Consider the following 23096-nt stretch of genomic DNA (forward strand, 5'->3'; position numbering starts at 1 on the left):
AGGATCAGCCTGTGGGTTACATCAATGGTTTTGTATTTCTTCTATCGGTTTGTGTTCCACCAATACATTTTGAAATCTCAGCTACAATTATCAATTTTAAAATAACTCGTAATGTTTAACGCAGATTTGGTTTTATGAGCACACTTTCATGGTCCTCCCAGCATTGCCTCAAGCTAGACCAAGAATGTTGAGGTGGTCAAATGTGAGGTGGAGTACTCTGAAGATTCAGGTAGCCTTTGAAAGGCTTAAATCTGCCGAGGTCAGCAATTTAATTTTTTATTTCATAGAATTTATTTTTTTCACGTGATTCTTTCATTGATTTTGACTCTATGTAATGTCTTGCAGGTTTTTTATAACTTTCTTAAAATTTTAGATAGCGAGCATCATCTCCTTGGTTCTCCATTACAAGAACCATCTAGTCCCGAACAACATCTCCCACAAAAGGACGTTATATCCCAACCACAGTCGCCCGCATTCATTGGTACTGCTGAGCCTATATTTCCTTATCGTACCAGTCCCCCACCACATGACGAGAGGCATCAACATAGTACCTCTAGTAGTGGATTTGAAGAAATCCATGAATTACTGAAAGAGCATCATAAACTGTTCATGAAATTTCAAATCTCAGTGCTTAATCGGCTGACAGAGCTAGAAAATACAATGAAAGACTTAAAATCAGAAGTTAAAGACATAAATAAAGCTCTAAAATCACCCGTTGGGACATTACCAACTAAATGGGTGCGACAGTCCCCGCTAGGGAGCCTAATTCATAGAATTAAGACAAGAAAGAGGAGAAGAAAGAAGACTCTCAGTTCCCCATTTTTGGCATTTAAACGGAAGAAGAAGCAAAAACCAAGTCAGGAAGTCGCTAAAAAGCATGAAGAAGTTCAACACTTGCACATAAGCATTATACTTAATAGTTCTTCCTTACTAACTTAACTAACAATATTTCTTATTTAACAGATTGATATTGTGCGTACAAGTGAAGTAAATAAATTCGATCAACAAATCATAACTGTGTATAGTTAGGCTACTGACGAAGCTCTGCAAACACCACCAGTAGATAAACACAGCGATCAAGAACATTATGCATTATGTTAATGAAGATAGTAAGGCTACTGACGAAGCTCTGCTGGTGATTAAGAATGATATCATAATGTTCTTGATATCATAATGTTCTCGATCGCTGTTTTTATCTACTGGTGATGTTTGCAGAGTTTCGTCAGTACTCTTACTATACACAATTATGACTTGCTGATCGAATTTATTTACTTCACATGTACGCACAATATCAATCTGTTAAATAAGAAATATTGTTAGTTAAGTTAGTAAGGAAGTACTATTAAGTTAATGCTTATGTGCAAGTGTTGAACCTCTTCATGTTTTTCAGTGACTTCCTGACTTGGCTTTTGCTTATTCTTCCGTTCAAATACCAAAAATGAGGAACTGAGAGTCCTCTTTCTTCTCCCTTTTCTTGCCTTAATTCTATGAATTAGGCTCCCTAGCGGGGACTGTTGCACTCATTTAGTTGGTAATGTCCCAACGAGTGATTTTAGAGCTTTATTTATGTCTTTAACTTCTGATTTTAATTTTTTCATTGTATTTTCTAGCTCTGTCAGCCAATTAAGCACTGAGATTTGAAATTCCATGAACAGTTTATGATGCTCTTTCAGTAATTCATGGATTTCTTCAAATCCACTACTAGAGGTACTATGTTGATGTCTCTCGTCATGTGGTGGGGGACTGGTACGATAAGGAAATATAGGCTCAGCAGTACCAATGAATGCGGGCGACTGTGGTTGGGATATAACGTTCTTTTCTGGGGGATGTTGCTCGGGACTAGATGGTTCTTGTAATGGAGAACCTAGGAGATGATGCTCGCTATCTAAAATGTCAAAAAAGTTATAAAAAACCTGCAAGACATTACATAGAGTCAAAAGCAATGAAAGAATCACGTGAAAAAAACAAATTCTATAGAATAAAGAACTAAATTGCTGACCTCGGCAGATTTAAGCCTTTTAAAGGCTACTTGAATCTTCAGAGTACTCCACCTCACATTTGACCACCTCAACATTCTTGGTCTAGCTTGAGGCAATGCTGGGAGGACCATGGAAGTGTGCTCATAAAGCCAGATCTGCGTTAAACTTTACGAGTTATTTTAAACTTGACAATTGCAGCTGAGATTTTAAAATGTATTGGTGGAACACAAACCGATTGAAGAAATACAAAACCATTGATGTAACCTAAACACAAAACCGTTGATGTAACCAACTGGCTGATCATTTTTAATTTTAGCCACACAAACGTTAAGTTGCGTCTGCAGAAATGCACGTACTGTAGCTGGCCAGTTGTACGCTGCAAAAATATATACATTCTCGCAAATAGAAGACAATTCTTTCGAAACTCTAAAATTGCTTGAAGGAAAAAATAAATTTGAAATTAAAAATTTGATTATTAATTGCAGAAGGTTGTGAGATGACTCCCCTAGTGAAAAGTTGAGCAGCGCAGTCTTAATTTGTCTTGCATCCATTGTATCAGGCGGTGCATTGGTCCAACATGCAGGTAATCCTCTATTGGGCATGCCTAGCAGTAATGCAACTTCTTCAGAAACAAATTTGACATCTTTCCCTCCCAAAATGAATGTCATTCGATCAATGTCCCAACAATTAATTATGTGCATCGTCAAAATATTGTCCTGGGGGATACAAAGGGAGTTCAAAAAATTGCGCCAGACTCAAGGATTCCAATTTATGTCATGTGTCCTCATCGACTTTTGGTCGGACATTATCGAGAACCTCTCGTACTGCAGATGGACGGCATCTGCAACTAATTGCTTTTGAGTTCAAGAGCCTACAACAATACAGGAGAGAAGTTTAATAAAATCTAGATGATTAATAAAATTCATTTCACAACAAATTATTTTAGGTTTACAAATTATTTTGCAAAATGAATTATTTTAGGTTTTCTAATTTTAGGGTTTAGAATCGCAACCCATTCTCTGCGCGTGTACCCTAATTTTAGGTTGAATCTCAACCCTAAAATCAGGTATTAAAAATGGTGTAGAACCATGCACAATAATCAAATAATTGTTGGACATATATTTCTTGTGCTTCTTAACCGTGAACAACATATCACCATTCAAAGGAAAACGGCTACAACAAACTAAGAAATACCTGGAAACGGGATGAGTCTCTCCCTTTTTGGACTGTTTGCGGCTTGACTTCACTGTAACGGTTGCCTGCTCGCGTCTGGGGTGGTTCTCACCCAAATCCGCACCAGTAGTCTCTGCCAAGATCGTCGTACTGTCCTTCTCCTCCATTAGGCGTGTAACTCCTCACAGTAGCAAAACCCTAACCTTCAAGATCGTCGTACTGTCCCGATGGAGGAACCCTAGCGTCTGTGAATCCCTTCTTTCGAATGTGTTACAGTGTTTTTTTTTTATTATTTACCAGCGTAAGTAAATAAGTTATAAGAGTTACATGGACGTTACAATCGGCTTACAAGCGCATTTCGGGTGTACATGGAGGGTACATTCGGGTTACAACGACGTTATATTCGGTTTACACGCGTGTTACAATTGGCGGAGGTTACTTTGGCTTTACACGTGATGTACATCGAGTGTACATCTGATTTCTGACGGCGGGTTTACCGCGGAAGTGAGCGTAGGTTACATCGGGCGTACACCGATATTACAAGCGCTGTATATGGGGCGAACAGTAGAGTTTACATCGGGATTACATGGGGCTTACACGCGCTGTACGGAATGTTCCACCGGCTGTACAAAGATGGTACACGCGGGTTACAATGGCTTTTCCTTAATGTACACCGGGATTACATCCTTTTGTCGACAGCGTAGGTTACATCGGGCGTACACCGATATTACAAGCGCTGTATATGGGGCGAACAGTAGAGTTTACATCGGGATTACATGGGGCTTACACGCGCTGTACGGAATGTTCCACCGGCTGTACAAAGATGGTACACGCGGGTTACAATGGCTTTTCCTTAATGTACACCGGGATTACATCCTTTTGTCGACAGCGTAGGTTACATCGGGCGTATACCGAGATTACAAGCGCTGTATATGGGGCGGACAGCAGAGTTTACATCGGGATTACATGGGGCTTACACGCGCTGTACATTGTGCGGACAGCGGAGTTTACATGGGGATTACATGGGGCTTACACGCGCGGTACATGGGGTGGATAGCGGAGTTTACATCAGGATTACATGGGGCTTACAATGACGGGTCGGGTCGACGGGTCACGCACGATAAAAAATATATTTTTATAGGGGTGGGGTGGGACCGACTGAGCCCAAGTGTCTTTCGTTTCGCAAGCAGCGCTCCTATGTACCCAAATTTTTTCCCCGCTAATGTGCCGGGACAAGCGGTATCGTCGTCTCGGGTTACCGATTCGGCCGATGAGAAACATTTCTTTCTCTCATAGGGTTTTACTTCACCCGCAGACGAGCTCGAACGCATCGTCATGGCGAATTCGCGGGTACTGCTCTACCCTAGTCTTTCATTGATTTGAATGTTTACTATTCCTTTCTCACTTCGTGACTGAGACCGAATTGATTTCTCCATGAGTATCTGTATGATCATTTACTGGCGAGACTCTCATACTGTGTATAGTTATAAGAATCTAAATCCCAAATTTAGATGAAAAGGGCATCAATCTGCCACTTCTGACTCTGTTATAGGTAAATTGATGATCAGAGTGCACTTCTTCAAGCTCATGAGCGGATTCTTGTGCTCAGACTGAAACCATACCTAGAAAATCCCATGCATGGGATTTCATATTCCGATAAGATTCACGCGTGGATGTTAATCCTATATAACAAATCACAATGAGTGCTGTTTGCATATTAAAAAAAACTTGGATGAAAAAACTTCATCAAATCTTTTAGAAATTCTGATATAATTTATTAGGCTTTGTTCATCTTTTAATTTATCCAGACATTTCATCTATTTGATTTAAATGGTTAATCCACGAGCCTTTTTAATGTACTCTTCTTCACATAGAATGATTATCTCCGAGCTTGTTGATATCATTCTCTTAAAGCAATTAGGCAGTCATAATAGATAAAACATATTTCTTGATATTTGGTTGATTAAATTTAAACAAGGTTAATGATCGAAAAGATAGAGATTTTTTTTTATTTTAAAATTTTTGTGAGTGGTTTCGACATGTAATCATAACATCATGGCATCTTAATCCTATATGCCTTCTATGTCTATTTCATTTATTTCTTTAATCATGCAGAAAGGGTTAGTTAAATTAGGTGGTAGCTTTTGTTTTTGTTGTATTGTTTTTGTACGTTGTAAGTGGAATAATTTGCAGGACTTACATATAAACTCTGTTTAAGGGATATCAAAATATTGACTTTAGCCTCACATTAAATAGTTGAAAAATATGTTGGTATTAATTTGATAGTGGTTTGTCCTCTTCCATTACATATGTTAAGATTTTTGGTATCTTTTCAAGTGTTGCTTTTACTAGGAGTTAAGCTTTCAATGGAGATGGAAAATAAAGCTTTGTAGTTTCAACATGTGAAGGATGCTTTGAGGCATGTTGATTGTTATTTTATATGTCTGCGTTGTAATGTTTGGCTTTTGTGATTGTCTAGAGTTGACCTTGAAAAGTAGACGTGATTGTTTCGAGAGGACCTTAGCTTTATTTTTTTTTGAAGCTCATGAACTTATCGAGAATGTGAATAAGGTCAACAACCTATGATGTGTCATTTGCTTGTCATTTTTTTTTCTATTTATTGGGTTTATTTCTAGTTGTCACACCTTGCCAATGAGGATGATGATTATTTTCCATTTGTGATTAATCCTAAATTTGGCATTTTGTATAAAAAATAATTTTAATTTATTAGAATTAAATGAAAGTATGACACTTGATTGGACACAATGTGGAAAAAAGCTTCCTGTAGCCGAACCCACTTAGTGGGACAAAAGCTTTTTGTTGTTATTGTTATGACTAGTTATTAACGCCTATTCTTGTTGGGATTGGCTTAGTGAGGATCCTTAAATTCATGGGGGTATTGTGCAGCTTGAGGAAATTCCAACATTATGTGAATGTTTTAGGTTTGGGTTCAGGCAGCCATCTCACTTTGAAATACATCAATATTCTTTGTCTTGTATTTTTAGATTCACACCATTTTTTATTACTTTAACTCCCCTTGTTAATGTAGATACAATGTCAGTAAAACATTTAAAAAAACTACTCAAAGCATTGGGACCGTGTTTGTGCCTATTCCACAAGTGGAATGAGCCGTGACAAGTGCTTGATGTACAAGGCCGCGTGTCGTGTAATTATTCAACATTAAGAAATTGTGTGCACTCTGTAGATTTTACAAGTAGAAATACATATTTGTCATATATTTGATTCTATTTTGGAAATATATTACTAGGGATTATGCTTATCTTTTTCCTTGAGAATGATACAAAGAACTAAAGTTTGGTGATGAGAAGCCTGAAATTGACTATTATCTACTGCAAAATGATGCTTATGCACCTTTAGTTCTAAGTCCACTATAGTTACCCAAGATAGGAATTAATGAAGATAAATTAGTTGGTGAGTGTTATCAACTTTCCTATCTAATATAGATAAGATAAGTACTAATATCACCTTTCTATCAATTTAAAAATGTTTTTTAAGTGGTTCTATGTTTAAGATAGAGTTTACAATGTCCAGATGATTTTAACTAGTCTCTAATTGCCAAATCAGCACAGTTCGAAATGTGAGGAGGCTACAGTGATTAATTGATAAATATCGATCTATCTTTTCTCTTATGAAAAATTAAGGGCTTACTTGGTTTTATGAGCTTGGGAAATTTGGTGAGTTGAATTAGATTTTGTAGCAGCAAGAAGGAAAGCTGTGGCCTGTATTAATAGTGGAACAACAACTTGATGCATATGTGGGGCTCAATTATGCGAATAATGATAGCAAATCATGTTATTTTTATTTTTTTTTGAAAAAGTAAGTGCAAACCCATTGATTTTTAAAATTGAGTCTTTCTTTATAACAAATGTGCCTAACAGGATTGTCATAAAAGGATTATAAGATTTACACATTGATTGCTTTTGGTTTAATGTTTCTTCCCCGCTATCAATGGAGGAGCTGTAACTTCTAGTAGAAGTGTTCTTTAAGTTAGTCTAAGGATCTCTCAGAAGGTCTTTCATCCACGAGAGAGATCCAACCTAAAGAAACACAGCTTTCTGACATTAAAAACGTGCTTTGGACTATATTGAGTTAATAAGACATTAAAATGGGTGATTTAAAGGTCTAAAACCATCCTAGAATGGCTGAATCATTAAGATTAGAAGTTTTCTTGGATTTGCTACCTTTTAGAAGCAATTCATGCAAATTTTTTTATATCACATGACAATTGACTGCCCGCAAGGGAAAAGTTCCATTCAATTATTATATGAAATAGGCCTCGTACTCATAATTACCCCTTTAGTTTCAAATGTTTCTCTTTTGCATGTGACTGAAGTCATGCATCCCAAAAGATATGCATGTCGGCTATTTTTTTTATAATATATATATATAATGTATAATTTAATTTTAATTTTGTGAAAATGGTATCCTTTTATTATTTTTTTTTAAAATGAGACCGAATAGATCTCATATATTTAATAGTTTAAACAGCTGAGCACGATACCATAAATGATATATCATCTTGAAGGATGGACATATCACTTATTGGTAGACTTAACTATCTAAACTTAAAAGTTTATGACTCTATTTTGGTTTGCGAAATTTATAGCCGACAAATTTTCCTATCTAATATACAGATTAGATAGGGTTTAAATTAATCTGGGTTTTTAAACTCCCTATAGGAGCAAGCCTTATAGTTAATTACATCTTAGATAACCGAAGTTACCTAAGAAAACTCTCGATAATGATCAGAGGTTTCGTCTTCAAGAATTCAACGTTCAAGTTTCCACGATTGTTCATAGGAAAAAGTCAAATGAGATAGGTTCAAATAGGAATAGTTATTTTTAGAATCCAAAGGAACGAAACGTAGGAGATGTTGGAGATACTGAAGGAGATTCAATAACATCTCAAACTAATGTATGATTTAGCTTTATATATTTGAAAAAGAAATTATTTGATGTTTCAATCCTGTAAATTATTTAGATATTCAGGACTTACATATGTATATCATATGCAAATAGCCTGAGAAAATGTGAGGCTTTATGTTGTACTAAGCGACGACCTCGGAATCCTAAAAAATTTAGGATTTATTGTACGATATAAAATCGTAGAAAGTCCTAAAAGATAATGTCTTAAAAGATAATGTGAGGATTTACGTCGTGCCAAACAAACAACCTCGACGTCCTATAGTTATGTTATTTAAATCTATCGAGGTTCTGCATAAGCCCATCCTTCCGTCTTTGGTGGTTGTCTCGACTGTTGTCTGGAGATGAATCATCAACCGACCACGTCATCGTCTCGTTCCAAGAAGAATAGAGAGAGAAGAGGGAATAATAAAAAAAAAGCATGCCTTGAACGGCCTATCCCAGGGGATTGCACAAACATATTAGAAAGGTAACAACTAAAATATGAATACTGGTAAATGTATACAGCACAACAAAAAATAGACAAAGAGACTATGCTGTAAGATTTGATAAGAAAGTGCATGAGACATGTAGCGAAGTGTAGTACGTACAAAATAAAAGGAAATATGCAGAAAATAAATAAAAAACGTACCTGATCAAATTCTGCTAAAGCTTCAAAACAGATTGCAATTATATGATATAAATGGGTTAAGTAAACATTTGCAGATTATAAAAAGAAAGTTAAATGATGAGCATATGAAAGTCTCAAGATGGGATTTTAGATTTTAATTTGGGGATAGACTCAGACTAGACCCCTTTTCTCTCTATCTCGATCCTACAGACAACTGATATATCGAGGTCAACCTAACAACATCAACTAGAGACCACCAACGAATCACCCCTATAATCGGACAGTCTTAAACCCTGTCGTTTAGTGAATATGTGAACGGAGTAGTATCTGAACTCCTCAAAGTGCAGTGCACCCATACATGAAATGTAGTATCTGAACTTATCAACATGCAGTACACGTGCCTGTGAAATGTAATATTTATCGTGTATGGCGTAGTGTGTGAACCATATAGTGTGTACGAGTGTAATATCTATTTTTTGTGCAAGTATAATATCTGTGTGAAACCCGTAGTATCTATGCATGATATGTAATATCTGTTGTGCAGGGTGTAGTGTGGGGATATAGTGTATGCAGTATAAAAAGGTGATATGATAATACTTAGATTCATCAAATAAAGATATGTGGTGTATCTGTGTATGGTGTACAAGATGTACTATGTGATGTATGAAATGTACATATAGGTGATATCCAATGTATGCATGTATTAGTCAGGGTATGGTGTCTATAATATAGTGTCGTATCTGTTCTTTTGCGAGTGTAGTATCTGTGCAATGTCTGTAGTATCTATTCTTTTATGGGTGTAGCATCTGTGCAATGTCTGTAGTATCTGTTCTTTTTTTTTTTTGGCTACCGATTCTCGAACCTTTTGAAAAAGGGTTAGAGCTGTTGACGATCTAGGGGTGAAAGGGCATCACACTAATTGAATATTGATTTTATATTTCAGCTATAAACTAAGCTGTCAAATGGTTCTTTTGCATCATTGCTTGTTACCCCTCATCTCAAACTAATAGACCACCTCAATATTTCATATTCTCATTCAACAAATTTTGTATATATATTTCATATCAAGGAAATGGGAGAAGCAATCATTTAATCCTTTCTACAACATCTATCTTCTACCTTAAGTTCAAACTTTAACATATACATGTCCCTATTGTAAATCCCATGAACTTTCCATAAACAAATATGCTGCATTCTTGTATTATCGAATTCAAATCCACATAATTGATACCGAAAGCCAATTCCAGCAACCTTTAAGGATTAAATAAACATCCCTCCAAAGTTTCAGCTTATGCATTCAAATAAGGCAACGAAAGGTACGGGAATTACAATTCCAAAGTAAATATTCAAATCGAAAATATTCCTTTATTTCATGCATTTAAATGAAGCAGCAATGAGCATAGAAATCAACCCCCATCTGTTTATTTAAAATCAAACAATCGATCTCAATATACCTTCAAACAGAGGTAGCAAGAAGTATAGAAACAGGCCCCAAACAGGTGTTAAAATGATCTCCTATATATATTCAAACAAGGGAGCAGCAAAGAAAACCAAAACCAAATTCCAAATGCATTTTTCCAACCTTAAAAAAATGACTGTCAGCAAGTATTCGAACAAAGTACAGCAAAAAACATTAAAACTGAGTCCCAAATGTATATTTTCAAACCATAAAATGAATTCCAACAGGTTTTTTTTTTTAATATATAAGGGTCAGCAACAAGCTAAAAAAACAGAAAAAAAAAACGAGATTTAACTGAGAGTAGAAACCAGAACCAATTCTAACGAAGAGCAGGAAGCAGAAACCGAACCACAACAGGGAGCAAGAACCGAAACTGAATCCCAACAAGAAAGAATCAGAATCAATTCTAGTAAAGAGCAGGGATCGAAACCGAACCACAACAGTGAGCAAGAACCGTATCCCAAATATATTTCCCGAGTCATAAAAATGATTTCCATCATATATTTGAATAAAAGGTAGCAAAGAATATTAAAAGCCCAAATTCCAAATGTATTTCCAAATCATTAAAATGTTCTCAATGTCGGAGTTCAGGTAAAGAGAATTACAGGAAATGTAATTGTACCTCCATATAAAGGTTAAATCAAATCCAACAAATACCTAAAGGAATAGGCCACCAACAAGCCAAAAACGAGCCACCAAATGACTATCCAGACCTTTTAAAAATTTTCCCAATATTGAAGTTCAAGTGAAGGGAGCTCTAGGAAACATAATTGAACTTCCACATAAGAGTTAAATCGAATCCAACAAATAACTAGAAGGAATAGACCACCAACAAGCCAAAATTGAGCCACCAAATGACTATTCAAGTTATTAAAATTGATCTCAAACATATATTTAAACAAGAAACAACAAAGAGAAATTAAAATGAATTCCAAATGCAGTTTCAACAATATTCGAACAAAGGGGGCAGCAAGAAAAATAAAAAAAACCGAGCCCCAAATGACTATCCAAGTCATTAAAAATATTTTCAGTATTGAAGTTCAAATAAAGAGAATTATAGGAAATGTAATTGAACTTCCACATAAGAGCTAGATCGAAATCAGCGAACAACCAAAAGGAATAGGCCACCAACAAGCCAAAACCGAGCCACCAAATGGCTATCCAAGTCATAAAAAAATGTTTCCAGTATTGATAAGTAAAGGCAGCCATGGTATAGATATTCACGAAGAAGCTTTGTTTCTTCATCAAAAAGATGATCAAATTGAAATATCATTTCTATGTGATCTATTCATTTCATGAGTCAGAGGAGATTATCACATAGACAATTAATTCAAAGATTAAACAACATTCTAAGAGTACATGGAACCTGACCTTGATTCCTTGTTAACGCAAGAACTAGAAGAGTAAGAAAATCCTAAAACAGAAACTTCCAATAGAGAAAGAGCTCTCTACACTGTGTTTTCCCAAAATCTCCAGAGAAGAATAGCAGCCCAATCTTCCTCAAGAACTCGAAAAGAGAGAAAAAACAACACTATATCTTTTCTAAAATTTCAACAGAAAACATCGCGTCTCTTCTTCCCCTCATATGGGGTATTTATAGCCATCAAGAGGGCCAAAGCTCACTGGCAATAAAAAAAAAGGGAGGTGACAAGAAACATCTCAAAGGGCAAAGAGAACATTCAAATTCAAGAACAAACAGGTTACCGAACTCGTTTAGGTGGGAAATTTTGTTACAACGGGCTACCGGCGAGGTTACCGGAGAGGCCACCGGCGACGAAGGCTCGGAAAGGGAAGGGATGACCGACAAACCGGCAAGAGACTCCACGGCTCGGCTAGGGCAAAGAACAAAGGCGCGAGGAAGTTGAGATTTTTAGGTTTTAAAAGATTATCTTTTATAAAAAGAAACTTTATCAAATATATTTTTATTTTATTAAAGAAAATATTAATAAAATATTAAATTTTGTGTGATCCACTCGTGCTCGGAGTCCCGACAAAATGGGTGTCCGCCTAGCTAAAATCGACGTTCCGGACGCAACGACATGATCCATTTCATCATTCGGAGACATCCGGACAAATTCGTCGTCGATCGCGTCAACGCGTCAAATTAACTTTGAATTAACTTTGATTCGCGCGTGGCATGACAAATGAATTTATTTTGTCCCGATCGGAGTCGTTTAACGAGTATATTATTGATCAGTCCTCACATAAGTGACGACCAAAGTCAAACATACCGCTCGTAGTGGCCAGTCAAACATCGCACGCGCCACGGTGTCCACCTATGTCTTTCAAATTTCTACAGGAGCTCAATTTGAGCTTCAATATGTTAGCTTTTCGATCGACTCAACCGAATATTGAGGATCTAAAACTCTCCATATGAAACTGCAAAGAGCGAAGAAATGACTTGAATTTCTAAGGGGTGTGGGTCCCAGTCTAGTCCTCTAAGTGAATCAAAATAAGGAGAATCTTAAAGCTAGATCCTAAGGTATCTAGTGAATGGAAAAGAAGACCTCAAAATGAGGTCAACAATGCAGATGTTTGATAAGATAGTTATTTTTATCAGTGTTTACTCTCGTTTATGATTTCTCTAGATTTTCCTAATTGATGATACCATAAATTGGAAATGAGTTAAGTGTTCGTAAAGGTGACGGTGCTATTGTAGCTCAGTGCAGTGAGTGCATTTGCAATGGAAAAAAAATTTTTTTTTTGTTATAGTTCCTTGTATTCTCTAGCACTTGGATTAGAACAACCCGATCAATTAAGTTATTCTGAATCATTTTCGAACTAGGATCATGTATACATCTAATTTCTCATACTACTGTCATTTTAATTTAGGAAGATTTTTATACATACCACTCAATTCTTTTGTATTTACATACCTTATGCTTAAACTTCAATTTTTACATACAAGCCACACTGCCTATGTATGAAAGTTTGTATTTCACTTTTTAAGAGTTAAAATGGTGGTATTTTTGATGTGATATAAAAGATTTGGGTTTTATAAATGTAAAAAGTAAAGTATAGGTGTTAGACATATAAATACATTGGGTGGTATGTTTGTAAATGCCCTGTTAGTTTAACATTCTCATATGGACATGAATTGATAGTTTAACTGTGAATTTGTTTGCAATGTTTTAGGTGACGATTGGCTTTCTGCTTCCTCTTCAAAGCAATCTCACAGTGGATGATTCAGCACCAAGAATTTCAGTTTTTGAAGGAGTCAATTTTGTAGGACGTAATAACATAACAATGCCCGACAAGAGAGTTAGCCGTAAGCATATTAGTCTTCATGGTTCAAGTGACGGCATTGCTGAACTTACTGTAGTATGTTTCTTTTCTATTTTATTTCAGCATATAGTTTTATGTTATGTTTGCAACTATTTTTTGTTTGTTTTGATAAAATTATTATTAATTTTGAATGACGCTTTTGTTTTGTTGAATAGTGTATTAAATTTGTTGGCTAGTTTTATGAAGATTCTAGGAGCAATTGGGGGGCAACTTTAATAGATTGAAGTGATAAGTGGGTATGAGTTTCCAAAAATTTTACTTGTAGGTTTGGCATTTGATTTTTGTCGGGTGCTAAGAGAGTGGATTAGAGTCAGCTAAGTAATAATTCATACGTATTATTTCTCAATTTACCCAATTGGTTTACTACAAATAGAACTAAATTTTACCACTGATTGCAATTTCCGAAAATGATTCGATAAAACCACACTCTCAAACCATGAAATTGTGAGATCGCATAATTCTTTTTACACTAATGATCACAACTAGAATGCTCAATAATTCTTATGGTGGCGGAAAAAAAAAATCCTAGCTAGAAATTAAATGGATTGAGAAAAATCAGAAGTAGTTCATTTTTCTTACTTTTGTGTGTCACTAAATTCCTTTTATGTGAGGGATTTTTGGAGTTTAAACTCATTTTAATTGCTCACATCCAACTACACAGTAAATAGTGTAATCGTACAATAGAATCTGGCAGGGCAAAATTATTATTTTGTAGAATGTGTTTCCAATTTTTAAACAACAAATATGCCCAATTTGATTGCAAATCAGGTTTTGTAAACGCCTAAAAGTTAATGTATATGAGTGGGAAATTTGGTGGTGAATTTTAGATACACAAAAGCTAATTAAAGAAAAGAAATGTTTTTTTTTTTTATAAAACCACATGAACAATTTCTAATAATATATTAAATGAAAGCTAAAAGAATGCACTAGTGATTATTGATTACAAAGTTAAACCTTTAATATTTCATGATTTGTATAGTACTTTGGGTGAAAAAAATAGGTAAAAAAAAACCACAAAATAACTAAGATATTAATCTAAGCTTTGATTATGATATGTGTATTTTTCTTAACAATGTAGAAAAAAGAATGTGAAATGTTTTTGAAAAAAAAACTTTAAGTGAGAGTATCTTAAGGGATGCTTCTTTATACTAACAAATTAAGGAAAACACTATTTTCAACACGGACTGGTTCAAACATATAAGGTGAGTTATGCTTTATAATAGTTGAATTTAAAAAGAGAGAAATTTACACTATCGAAAATAATTTATTGAAATAAACTAATTAGAACTCAAAACTCTTTTGCTGTTGTCCAAATTTAATAGATTTAAAGGAGAAAATAATTTACTTCAACTCAACCATTGATTCTTTGAAATTAAGTTGAATCTACTTAAAATCTACTTGATTTATTTGATTACACACACATACATACACATAAAATTAACCCATTTATGAATTAAAAAGTATTGTTTAAAATTAAGGGACATGACCCGACTCGACTTTGTAGGTTTTGGGAGGGAAAAATAATTATTTCTTTTCAATTTCATAGACAACAATTACAAGATAAATAGAGGGGGTGACTCCCACATTAGGAACTTAATGAAATTAGCCAGAAATTTCTGTGATAAATGAAGGAAATATGAATTATTATATATCAATAATTCTAACTTCTAGAAATAGAAAAAAAAGAATATACTAAAAATAAAATATTTTTAAAATTCCAACACCCCACAAGTTGGAGCATGGATATCTATCATGCTCAACTTTCTTACCAGGAGATCAAAATTATGCCTGAATAGCTCTTGGGTGAAGATATCCTCTATTTAATGAGCAGTAGAGATAAATGATATGCAAACAACTCCACAATCAATATTCTCTTTTATGAAGTGTTTGTCAATCTCAACATGTTTTGTGGGATAATGCCACCAGATTTTATGCAATGCTTATGACTGCGTTCTTGTTACACTATAACTTCATTGACATGCTTTTTAGGATCCACCAGATTTTATGCAATGCTTATGACTGCGTTATTGTTACACTATAACTTCATTGACATGCTTTTCAGGATCCATAGCTCTTCGAGAATTCTTTTCAACCATAAAATCTCACATATTCTATTAGCCATAGCTTTATATTATGTCTCAACACCACTCCTTGCAACCACATTCTATTTCTTAATTTGCCATGTAACTAAGTTTTCCCACAAGTAGAAGTATCTAGAAGCTAGTCTCCTGTCAATAACTTAAATTGTCCAATCTGCATTAATGAATGCCTCTATGCTCCCATGAAAGAATAAACATTTTTCTTGTGTGCCTTTTAGATATTTGAGGATTTTATTGGACTGCTTCAAGCTGTTTCTCATTAGGTGAATGCATAAATTGATTTACCAAATTCACAATAAAGTCAATATCTAGTCGTGCATGGAATAAGTATATCAACTTTCTCACCAATTTTTGATATCTAACTGTATTCATCGGCTCACCTTCCCATCTCCTTTTTTCTGATTGGGATCAATTGGACCACTCATTCCAATTTTCTTGAGAAGATCAAGATCATACATCTGTTGGGAGACAACAATTCCTTTATTCGATCTAGTAACTTTTTTGTCAAGGAAATACCTTAGAAATCCTAAGTCATTGATTTCAAAAATAGATGATAGAGAAGTCTTCAAATAATTCATCTCATATGCATTATTTCCATGAGAATAATATTGTCCACATACATAATTAGTATGAGATCTCATCTTTCGAATGTCTGAAGAACATTGTATGATCTCCCTGTACTTGAGTATTCCCTTAACTTTTAACCAATAGTGTAAATTTTCAAACCATGCCCTCGGTAACTGCTTCAACCTGTATAAGAATTTTTTTAGTTTACACTTTTTTTTGTCAAACTTCTCGTCGAATCTCGGAGGTGTATCCATATATACTTTTTCCTGCAAGATTTTATTGAGGAAGGCATTGTTTATATCCAACTGTTATAGAGGTCAGTCAAGATAGCTGCTGAAAGTGACATAAGAATTATTTCATAGTTTAGTTTTGCAACTGGAGCGAATTTCTTTAATTAATCAATGTTCTAGGTTTGAGTAAATCCTTTGGTAACCAGTCAAGTCTTGTATCGTTCAAGAGAGTCATCAAAATTATACTTAATTGTAAACACCCATTTACATTGACATTTATCTTTCTGCTAAGTAGATCAACCAGTTCCCTCGTGCAATTTTTTGAAGAGCTTTCTTCTCCTCGAACATAGCCTACTTCCATTTAGGAATTTTCAGAGCATCTTGCATTGTACTAGGAATCTACATATTCGATAATTGTGAGGTAAAAGCATAGAAAATGTGCGAGAGATTTTCATATGACACATAATGGGACAATGAATGTTGTGTGTAAGATATTTCCCTAATTGGAAGGCTAGACTTATTAGACTTAGGATTCAAAGTAGGCTCAGATTCAGGGCTAGCAAACTCGTAACCTGTAGATGAAGTAAACTGAACATGTTGATGACATTTTTTGGGTTTGTGGATTCTGGGCAATGCAAAAGATTCGTAGACCATTTCTTTTGAGTTGTCCTCTGCCGCGAGTGGACAATATCAAACGGTACCACTGTTGTTTTTTTTTTTATATTTCTTCTTTGTCATGAACTTCATGAGATGACATTATAGGAACTTTAATATTTAAAAGAGTCGACTCACTCTCTCCTTATATAAAATTGTTTGAGTTTTCAAGCTGAATAATCAAGGTTGATGATATACTATTTTGAGAGTCTTCAATTTGAAAAAAAAAATTTCTGAAACTCAGTAGACAAATCTTTAATTTGTTCCTCCTTTAGAGATGAGGTGAAAAAAAGATTGTAATTTTAAAAAAACTTATATACATGGAAACAAATATTTTATTAGAGTTTGTATCAAATCATTTATACTCTTTTTGGTTAGGAGCATAACCAAAAAACACATTTTTTTGGCTTGGGGTTCAAGTTTTTCTTGATTATGAAGGTGAACGAAAGCAATACACCCAGATATCTTTAGAGTTGGAGAAGTTGAGAGCTGATTTTTTGGAAATTTATTTTGAAAATATCACAAGGTGTTTCAAAGTTTTAATTCTTATTTGTTCTATTTATGAGAAATGTAGCAATAAGAATGACTTCACCTCAAAGATATGTAAGATCCTGATTGATAAATAACAATGCCCAAACAATCTTAAATAAGTGCTTATTTTTTTCTTCAGTGCTCTCATTTTGTTGTTGAGTGTTAACATAAAAACTTTGATGAATTATTTATTTTTCAAGAAAGAATTGATTCAAAATATTTTTGAAATACTCGGTCATTATTATTCTGTAATATTTGAATGATTTTTTGAAATTGTGTATAGTGTAATTTTTTTTAAAATTATTTATAATTCAAAATTTTCTTTCAATACATAAACGAAACTTAACTTAAGGTGATTCTCAGTGAAAGCCACAAACCATCTTTCTAGAACGCGTGAGGTTTTTACGAGGACCCAAATAAGATGTTGTTGATTTGTATGCCTGTGGAGACAATAATGCATGATGATGTTTATTAAACTGACAAACTTCACGTTGAACAAAGACAAATTTTTATTCTGAAATAATTTGAGAAACAAATATTTTAGATACTGAAAGCTAGGATGACCTAATGTATTAAGTCATAACATAATTTTTTTGTCTTTAGAAACATAAATAAATTTTAAACTAGCACTTTGATATTATTTATTCGAGTTAAGTTTATCTTTTAAAAAATAGTCCATCTTTTTTTTTAGCACCATCGGTCATCTTGTACGTGATCAATTCTTGAAACTCATAACAACAAGAATAAAATTTAGCTACATTTATGATCAACAATAATTTTACTAATAGTAACAAATCACGCAATAGATTCGAAACATAAAGAACATCATCATGAAGGGTATCAACGAGGAGAGTTTGACAGTTTCTATCCCGGCTATCACCAAGAGGATACCATCAATAATTTTGATTTTTTTTTTGCCGGCACATTTACTCTTATTTTAAATCACCGTCTTGCTTTTGAATTCCCAATTTCAATTCCTTTTAAGATTCTTCCATCATGGAGACATTATTCTTCTACTTGATAGACTCCAAATTAACCCATCTATAGATTGACAGTTCATGACCATCAAAAACATGCTTTGCGGTGTGCAGCCATTCCATAAAATCATCCAGATTCAAAACCATCTTTGAAATACAAGTTTTTTCCTTCCTTCAAAATGTTGATAATATTTTCTTGGTTCCCTTCTTTGAAGCCATTGGTTGTATTCGTCGTCCTCAAATTAATTCTTGGAACATTTGATGAAAGTGTTTCTCCATTCTCATTTTTCTTATTGATTATCTGATTTGGAAGAATGCACTGCTCGCACACCGTAAGATATTGTAATCATTGAATTTCTCTTTGCAAGTCTTTCAGGGTGATTTCTTCATGGCAACTTTCAGATTTACAGCGCTGATGCCACTTGGCCCCAAGAGATTTTTGGAAATACCTTACAAACATACTTTACAATGCTAAATGTCTCTAATAATTAAGAAAATAAGTTTACTTCAACCCAATATTGAAACATTAAATGAAGAGAGGCGAAGTAGTATTACAAATTTAAAATAAAATGACTGAACTTTGTCGTTTTTCCAATTTCATTAATCAAATTGCTATTACCTTTATCATAGCTTTGATTTATCGATTTGAATGATTGAAAATGTTTAAATTAAATATTTTTGTGAGTGGAGATTTATGCAACTATGTTTTTATTCTATACCTAATGTTTAATAATGGGATGCCTTCGTAGGAAGGTCCTAACCCAGTCATTTTTAAATCTGGGGGTCAAAAAAGGAAGTTGAGCTCCCAAGAAAAACTCTTTGTTGATGACGGTGACATTCTTGAGTTGATTCCGGGTAGTCATTTCTTCAAGTATGTTAGAGCAAGTGGTAAAAATGTATTCTTTTCAGAAAGAGATTTAGTTTGCTCAGATAAGGCTCTTAAACGAGCAGAGAAGGAGGTCTTAGTTTATGATAAAAATTATCAAATTCTTCAAGATGAAGCTATTGCAAGAACGTTGCAGGTATTTCCTAATTTTATTGTTTACCTGCTTCCAATTTCAATTTAATAGGCATTTTTTGGTAATAATTTTATTGAATATTTCTGCAGAATTTGGAGGACAGCAAGTTGCTCGAAGTGAAGCTTTCAGTTGTTTCTACATCTCAGTCTTTTCTTCCAACGTCAGATCCGGTTAGTGATGCTGAAATTAGGGTTTCTTCGAATAGCGTGGCAGAATTTAACAAATTTGATGTTTCCGAAGATAGTTTATCTCTTGTCTTCCGGCTAATGCGAGTAGAAGGTCTTCCTGAATGGGCAAATGAATGTTCAATTGCTATTAATGATGTTATAGAGGTAATCTGCTAATTCAAACCCAGAGGGAATCAGATTTTGTAAACAATTTCAGTTAACAAAGAACCATTCTAATGTGAAATTTAATACCTGTAATTGAAGGAACAGTAAACTAGGTTAGGGTGTTAATAACTACTAATGACATGCCTTTAATTCATAGGCTATGCTATTTATTTTATTTTTAGACAGCCTATTAAATGCCATGTTTTTAAAGGTAGTTTTCACTGCTTGATTCTGCAATTTACTTATAATAATTCAAATCAAGCCCTTTATGGGGTTCATCTAGTTCTGACTGTAGTAAATGATGAACTTGTAACTGAAGGCTTAGGGTATATTGTAAATTATTTTGTATTTTAAATTATTGTGTATAGATTTCACTGATATCTTGTTAGTTGACTCTTTTTAGGGAAACATTCTTGTTGCTATTCTTTCGAACTACATGGTGGACATTGATTGGCTGAAAACTGGTATGCTAATCACATTGGAAATTTTAATGCCTTTTTTATACTTGCTTTTAGTTCTGTTTATTGGATGCAATGTTACTTGTATGCATTTTATTGTCTATGATATCTATGTACGTTACAAGTGCGTGAACAAAAAGTTTAGGTGTATCACGAGGATCTGATAATGCAAAGTTTTGCTGCTAAACTTTAAAATTGCTTTGATTTTCATCTGTTTGTGCTAACATTGGTTGAAAAATTATGAAATAGATTAGTATAAACTTTTGCTAAACTTTTGCTGCTAATTTTTTTTATCCTCTCTTATTGTTTACTCGAAAAGTATATAGTCCTCTTTCCTATACATTAGCGTAAAAGAACTTTATAGTATATAGTATAGAAGTGCGACATCACAGACCAAATCATTCGAAAATTCTACGGTTTATCAACTTATCTTCAGAATATTATATTTTTTGCCTCCACCAGCTTCATGTTATGAAATAGATTGGTTCAAAAGGGAAAGCTGCCCCAGATGTTCCTCCATTGATTTTTACTGCCAAGGGACCAAGCTTAAGGAACACAATATAGAGAAAAAGCTGGGTAAAGCTAAATAGAGAAATTCAAAAGAGCTTGTTGGTATGAATAAATCATAACAAAGCAGTGAAGCAGTGGGAACAGTTTGAACCTGCTCCTAGGAAAAGGAAATTTAATCCAGTTGAACCAGTGAACGGTGGGGATGCGTCCCCTTCAGCTCAATGTTGAATAACGTCCTCTTCTGGAACTGTCGCAACAAGAGTGCGATGATTTGTCGGGCTCCTTGAAACTATGATTGGGTATTTTGGGAACCATGATATTGATAAGCTTATTGGCAACAATTGGGGCTTTATTCATCAACCTGCTGAGGATAGATCTGACGGTATTCTAGTATTATGTAGAAGGGATATTGTATCTTTTGAACTTAAGGCTCAAACCAACCAATGCATTTGTGGTTGTTTGCATCTTCATGATGGTTCTAAAGCTGCTGTTTATGCTAACAAGGTGTATCATATTAGGAGGCTACTCTGGAAATCCTTTTCTAACAATTTCAATGTTTATCTACCCACTATTGTATCTGGGCATTTTAATTCCATCTTGAAGCAGGAAGTAAAGAATGGGGTAAACCCTTCCATTTTTCTACCAGAGCCAGGAAAATTGTCAAGAGTTTATGAGTTCTAATGACCTTCAGGATTTGGGTTTCATTGGTCCTTGTTTTACTTGGTCCGACAATAAAGATGGAAGAGCAAAAATTGGGTTAGGCATGACTGTATGATTATCAATTTCGCTGCTCTAGAAATTATTCCTTTTGCTAATGTTCGGCATTTGATTCGGGTTGCCTCTGACCATTGCCCTTCTACTCTTTCTACGGGGGTAATATCTCTCCTAAATCTGAGAAGTGTCTGAAGTTCGAAGATATATTGATTTCTTTTCCCCTTGCCTGGTGAATATGGCCTTTAATACCGGAGGAGGCCCGATTATGGTTCTAATGCTGAATTCCTGTAGAGGAAATGTAAGAGAATGTTAAAAGCTTTATTCTTTCGGAGCAAGAAATCTTAAACATAATTTAGAGATTGAGTAGCTGTAGGTTATGGAATGCTCGACTGGAAGGCTTTCCCAAGAGTTGGAAAAGAACCTCAGATCCAAAATTAATGGTCTCAATTCTACTGTTGCTCGAATTACTACTTGGTAGAGGCAGATAGCTAAGGTTCGCTGGATTAATGAGGGAGATGCTAACTCCAAATTTTCCACACCATGGTTTCTTCCCGCCGTAGATCCAATAGAATTTGCCAAGTTAAGGTGGTTAATGGTGATATTATTGATGGTCAAACAGAGATTCATGATGTCTTCTCGTATCTTTTTCACAATAAGTGGAAGCAAAAATTTTATGTGTTTATTGGCCAGCCTTTGATGAAAGATACCATATTAATATGGATATTACTGGTTTCCTGGAATCTCATATCTCTGAAAGTGAGACTTGGAATAATGTCAAATGTATGGGTTCAAATAGGACTCCTGGTTTGAATGGCATGACTACTTTCTTTTTCAAGCATTATTGACAAATTGTTAGCAAAGAAGTGTTATTGGTTGTCTGGGATTTTTTTCAGTCCGGTTGTACGCAAGAGTATTGGAAGAAGATTCTCATTGTTCTTATACCCAATACTAATATTGCTAATGCTCTAGCTAAATTCAAGCCCATAAGTTTGTGTTAGACCATTTATAAAATTATTGCAAAAAATCTGATCGTATGAAGTGTTTGTTGCCTACACTTATCTTTGAGGAGCAAGCGGCTTTTATACCTCATAGTCCCATTTCTTGCCATTGCCTTTTTGCCCAGAAGATGGTATTGTTGACCTCAATTTTCGTGAGGTCTAGTATTTCTCGTAGGAGTTAGGATCTAGCCTTAGGGGTCTTCCTGCGACTGTCTTAGAACCTTAGAAGTGGTGCCCGCCTCGTTTTAGTTCGACCTATTTCCGTCCTCTTTTGGAGTTTTGCGTGTGCGGTATCGACTTCTAACACTTAGAAGGATGAAACCGACATGAGGAAACCCAAAATGGATTCCTATAGAACCTTCCCGAGCCTTAGGGTGGCCTTCTGCACAATTCGCACTCCTGCGCGCACCAGCTTCGTAATTCGGAGAGTCGACGTGTCCGATCGCCGTAATTCACATTGACTGCACCGTTATTTGCCGAGGGCTCGAGTTAACCACTTGTGACGATCGATCGCGGGTCGAATTTTTGTGAAATTTGAATTTCGACGCGTTTTGACCC

The 23096-nt window shown here is 34.8% G+C and overlaps 1 protein-coding gene across 3 annotated transcripts in view; it reads left to right on the top strand.

Moving 5' to 3' along the window:
* The first annotated feature begins 4343 nt into the window (after positions 1-4343).
* The window catches only part of LOC110030980 (tyrosyl-DNA phosphodiesterase 1), a 46795-nt gene continuing 28042 nt past the window's right edge, over positions 4344-23096 (top strand). For 2 of the 3 annotated variants that reach the window (XM_020733985.1, XM_020733986.1), the window contains exons 1-5: positions 4344-4502; positions 13300-13485; positions 19257-19529; positions 19616-19858; positions 20262-20322. In XM_020733985.1, the coding sequence (XP_020589644.1) occupies positions 4488-4502; positions 13300-13485; positions 19257-19529; positions 19616-19858; positions 20262-20322 (778 nt within the window). In that variant the 5' untranslated portion in view covers positions 4344-4487. The remainder of the gene's footprint in view (positions 4503-13299; positions 13486-19256; positions 19530-19615; positions 19859-20261; positions 20323-23096) is intronic. The other variant, XM_020733988.1, reaches the window with a different exon arrangement.

This window comes from Phalaenopsis equestris, unplaced genomic scaffold (genome assembly GCF_001263595.1).
Source record: "Phalaenopsis equestris unplaced genomic scaffold, ASM126359v1 Scaffold000761, whole genome shotgun sequence".
Classification (NCBI taxonomy): Eukaryota; Viridiplantae; Streptophyta; class Magnoliopsida; order Asparagales; family Orchidaceae; genus Phalaenopsis; species Phalaenopsis equestris.